The sequence below is a fragment of the Chiloscyllium plagiosum genome, unplaced genomic scaffold (assembly GCF_037043375.1).
Source record: "Chiloscyllium plagiosum isolate Xiang-an unplaced genomic scaffold, Cpla_swu_hap1 HiC_scaffold_41, whole genome shotgun sequence".
Classification (NCBI taxonomy): Eukaryota; Metazoa; Chordata; class Chondrichthyes; order Orectolobiformes; family Hemiscylliidae; genus Chiloscyllium; species Chiloscyllium plagiosum.
Window position 1 is genome coordinate 41,696,710 of NW_028270179.1, and position 5,000 is coordinate 41,701,709.

General features: G+C 53.8%; 1 protein-coding gene across 1 annotated transcript in view; it reads left to right on the top strand.

Moving 5' to 3' along the window:
* The window catches only part of LOC148138261 (RING finger protein 112-like), a 149,726-nt gene that overhangs the window by 59,073 nt on the left and 85,653 nt on the right, over window positions 1–5,000 (top strand). Inside the window, exons 5-6 of the mRNA XM_087981906.1 lie at window positions 440–526; window positions 4,913–5,000. The exon at window positions 4,913–5,000 is cut by the window's right edge and continues 36 nt beyond it. Of these exons, the coding sequence (XP_087838032.1) occupies window positions 440–526; window positions 4,913–5,000 (175 nt within the window). The remainder of the gene's footprint in view (window positions 1–439; window positions 527–4,912) is intronic.

Consider the following 5,000-nt stretch of genomic DNA (forward strand, 5'->3'; position numbering starts at 1 on the left):
CGCTCTCTCTTACACACGCTCTGTAATTTCCTGTCTTTTCGGCCTCCTTCCCTGGCTTGGTCCCCATTGACCATTTTGGAGTTCCCTGACTCCGGTGATCTCAAAACGGTCACCATCAATGCCTGCACAGCCCACACAGGTATCTCCTTCAGAACTCGGGGATATAATCCACCTTGTCTGTGTGGAGTTATCCAGCTGAACAGCTTCTCCTCAGTGCTGGACACTACACTCACCTCAGTCCCCCCCACCTTGTTGAGTTTTGATGTCGTGCTGGGGTGAAATCCGACGCAAAGAACCAGTCAGTTTCTCCACCATTTAGTTCGACCCCAGTGCTACATCTACAGGCACGTTTCCCAGCGGTCCAGTCCCCACTCTTGCCTCTGTTGTATGGTCCAACACAATCATGCAATATTCTTTCTCCCCTCCCCCACACATGCAGCATGTGGATGTCGTGGTGAGGGATTGGTTTGGATCAATACACCGTGGTGAAAAGGGAGGGAAACAGCATCTTCAAAATGTTCTTCAGGTAATCACACTGTGGCAGATAAACGGAGAGATACAGTCAGTAACACAGGGCCCTGGGAGGGAGAGGGGTTACTGAGTGACAGTGTGAGGGAGCTGGATTAACATCAGTAGGGATACAGTCAGTAACACAGGGTGCTGGGGGGGAGAGGGGTTACTGAGTGACAGTGTGAGGGAGCTGGATTAACATCAGTAGGGATACAGTCAGTAACACAGGGCGCTGGGAGGGAGAGGGGTGACTGAGTGACAGTGTGAGGGAGCTGGATTAACATCAGTAGGGATACAGTCAGTAACACAGGGCGCTGGGAGGGAGAGGGGTTACAGAGTGACAGTGTGAGGGAGCTGGATTAACATCAGTAGGGATACAGTCAGTAACACAGGGCGCTGGGGGGGGGAGAGGGGTTACTGAGTGACAGTGTGAGGGAGCTGGATTAACATCAGTAGGGATACAGTCAGTAACACAGGGCGCTGGGGGGGAGAGGGGTTACTGAGTGACAGTGTGAGGGAGCTGGATTAACATCAGTAGGGATACAGTCAGTAACACAGGGCGCTGGGGGGGAGAGGGGTTTCTGAGTGACAGTGTGAGGGAGCTGGATTAACATCAGTAGGGATACAGTCAGTAACACAGGGCACTGGGAGGGGAGAGGGGTTACTGAGTGACAGTGTGAGGGAGCTGGATTAACATCAGTAGGGATACAGTCAGTAACACAGGGCGCTGGGGGGGAGAGGGGTTACTGAGTGACAGTGTGAGGGAGCTGGATTAACATCAGTAGGGATACAGTCAGTAACACAGGGCGCTGGGGGGGAGAGGGGTTCCTGAGTGACAGTGTGAGGGAGCTGGATTAACATCAGTAGGGATACAGTCAGTAACACAGGGCGCTCGGGGAGGGAGAGGGGTTACTGAGTGACAGTGTGAGGGAACTGGATTAACATCAGTAGGGACACAGTCAGTAACACAGGTCGCTGGGGGAGAGAGGGGTTACTGAGTGACAGTGTGAGGGAGCTGGATTAACATCAGTAGAGTTACAGTCAGTAACACAGGGCGCTGGGGGGGGGAGAGGGGTTACTGAGTGACAGTGTGAGGGAGCTGGATTAACATCAGTAGGATACAGTCAGTAACACAGGGCGCTGGGGGGGGGAGAGGGGTTACTGAGTGACAGTGTGAGGGAGCTGGATTAACATCAGTAGGGAGACAGTCAGTAACACAGGGCGCTCGGGGAGGGAGAGGGGTTACTGAGTGACAGTGTGAGGGAGCTGGATTAACATCAGTAGGATACAGTCAGTAACACAGGGCGCTGGGGGGGTGGGGGGGAGAGGGGTTACTGAGTGACAGTGTGAGGGAGCTGGATTAACATCAGTAGGATACAGTCAGTAACACAGGGCCCTGGGGGGGGGAGAGGGGTTACTGAGTGACAGTGTGAGGGAGCTGGATTAACATCAGTAGGGATACAGTCAGTAACACAGGGCGCTGGGGGGGAGAGGGGTTACTGAGTGACAGTGTGAGGGAGCTGGATGATCATCAGTAGGGATACAGTCAGTAACACAGGCCCTGGGAGGGAGAGGGGTTACTGAGTGACAGTGTGAGGGAGCTGGATTAACATCAGTAGGGATACAGTCAGTAACACAGGGCCCTTGGGGGGAGAGGGGTTACTGAGTGACAGTGTGAGGGAGCTGGATTAACATCAGTAGGGATACAGTCAGTAACACAGGGCGCTGGGAGGGAGAGGGGTTACTGAGTGACAGTGTGAGGGAGCTGGATTAACATCAGTAGGGATACAGTCAGTAACACAGGGCGCTGGGGGGGAGAGGGGTTACTGAGTGACAGTGTGAGGGAGCTGGATTAACATCAGTAGGGATACAGTCAGTAACACAGGGCGCTGGGGGGGAGAGGGGTTCCTGAGTGACAGTGTGAGGGAGCTGGATTAACATCAGTAGGGATACAGTCAGTAACACAGGGCGCTGGGGGGGAGAGGGGTTACTGAGTGACAGTGTGAGGGAGCTGGATTAACATCAGTAGGGATACAGTCAGTAACACAGGGCGCTGGGGGGGAGAGGGGTTACTGAGTGACAGTGTGAGGGAGCTGGATTAACATCAGTAGGGATACAGTCAGTAACACAGGGCGCTGGGGGGGAGAGGGGTTACTGAGTGACAGTGTGAGGGAGCTGGATTAACATCAGTAGGGATACAGTCAGTAACACAGGGACCTGGGAGGGAGAGGGGTTACTGAGTGACAGTGTGAGGGAGCTGGATTAACATCAGTAGGGATACAGTCAGTAACACAGGGCGCTGGGGGGGAGAGGGGTTACTGAGTGACAGTGTGAGGGAGCTGGATTAACATCAGTAGGGATACAGTCAGTAACACAGGGCCCTGGGGGGGGTGGAGAGGGGTTATTGAGTGACAGTGTGAGGGAGCTGGATTAACATCAGTCGGGATACAGTCAGTAACACAGGGCCCTGGGGGGGAGAGGGGTTACTGAGTGACAGTGTGAGGGAGCTGGATTAACATCAGTAGGGATACAGTCAGTAACACAGGGCACTGGGGGGGAGAGAGGTTACTGAGTGACAGTGTGAGGGAGCTGGATTAACATCAGTAGGGATACAGTCAGTAACACAGGGCCCTGGGGGGGGGGGAGAGGGGTTACTGAGTGACAGTGTGAGGGAGCTGGATTAACATCAGTAGGGATACAATCAGTAACACAGGGCGCTCGGGGAGGGAGAGGGGTTACTGAGTGACAGTGTGAGGGAGCTGGATTAACATCAGTAGGGATACAGTCAGTAACACAGGGCGCTGGGGGGGAGAGGGTTTACTGAGTGACAGTGTGAGGGAACTGGATTAACATCAGTCGGGATACAGTCAGTAACACAGGGCGCTGGGGAGGGAGAGGGGTTACTGAGTGACAGTGTGAGGGAGCTGGATTAACATCAGTAGGGATACAGTCAGTAACACAGGGCGCTGGGGGGGAGAGGGGTTACTGAGTGACAGTGTGAGGGAGCTGGATTATCATCAGTAGGGATACAGTCAGTAACACAGGGCGCTGGGGGGGAGAGGGGTTACTGAGTGACAGTGTGAGGGAGCTGGATTAACATCAGTAGGGATACAGTCAGTAACACAGGGCGCTGGGGGGGAGAGGGGTTACTGAGTGACAGTGTGAGGGAGCTGGATTAACATCAGTAGGGATACAGTCAGTAACACAGGGCGCTGGGGGGGAGAGGGGTTACTGAGTGACAGTGTGAGGGAGCTGGATTAACATCAGTAGGGATACAGTCAGTAACACAGGGCGCTGGGGGGGAGAGGGGTTACTGAGTGACAGTGTGAGGGAGCTGGATTAACATCAGTAGGGATACAGTCAGTAACACAGGGTACTGGGAGGGAGAGGGGTTACTGAGTGACAGTGTGAGGGAGCTGGATTAACATCAGTAGGGATACAGTCAGTAACACAGGGCGCTGGGGGGGAGAGGGGTTACTGAGTGACAGTGTGAGGGAGCTGGATTAACATCAGTAGAGATACAGTCAGTAACACAGGGCGCTGGGGGGAGAGGGGTTACTGAGTGACAGTGTGAGGGAGCTGGATTAACATCAGTAGGGATACAGTCAGTAACACAGGGCACTGGGGGGGAGAGGGGTTACTGAGTGACAGTGTGAGGGAGCTGGATTAACATCAGTAGGGATACAGTCAGTAACACAGGGCGCTGGGAGGGAGAGGGGTTACTGAGTGACAGTGTGAGGGAGCTGGATTAACATCAGTAGGGATACAGTCAGTAACACAGGGCGCTGGGGGGGAGAGGGGTTACTGAGTGACAGTGTGAGGGAGCTGGATTAACATCAGTAGGGATACAGTCAGTAACACAGGGCGCTGGGAGGGAGAGGGGTGACTGAGTGACAGTGTGTGGGAGCTGGATTAACATCAGTAGGGATACAGTCAGTAACACAGGGCGCTGGGGGGAGAGGGGTTACTGAGTGACAGTGTGAGGGAGCTGGATTAACATCAGTAGGGATACAGTCAGTAACACAGGGCGCTGGGGGGAGAGGGGTTACTGAGTGACAGTGTGAGGGAGCTGGATTAACATCAGTAGGGATACAGTCAGTAACACAGGGCACTGGGGGGGAGAGGGGTTACTGAGTGACAGTGTGAGGGAGCTGGATTAACATCAGTAGGGATACAGTCAGTAACACAGGGCGCTGGGAGGGAGAGGGGTTACTGAGTGACAGTGTGAGGGAGCTGGATTAACATCAGTAGGGATACAGTCAGTAACACAGGGCGCTGGGGGGGAGAGGGGTTACTGAGTGACAGTGTGAGGGAGCTGGATTAACATCAGTAGGGATACAGTCAGTAACACAGGATGTTCAGTGACTATGCATCTGACCGTGCTCTATATATCTCTTATCAGAAAGTTCAAATGTCGAAAGCGATATGTTCTCCTTTCATGGACCACCTTCTCGCACACGCTCGATGCTTCGTCATGCCATTTCCCGGGA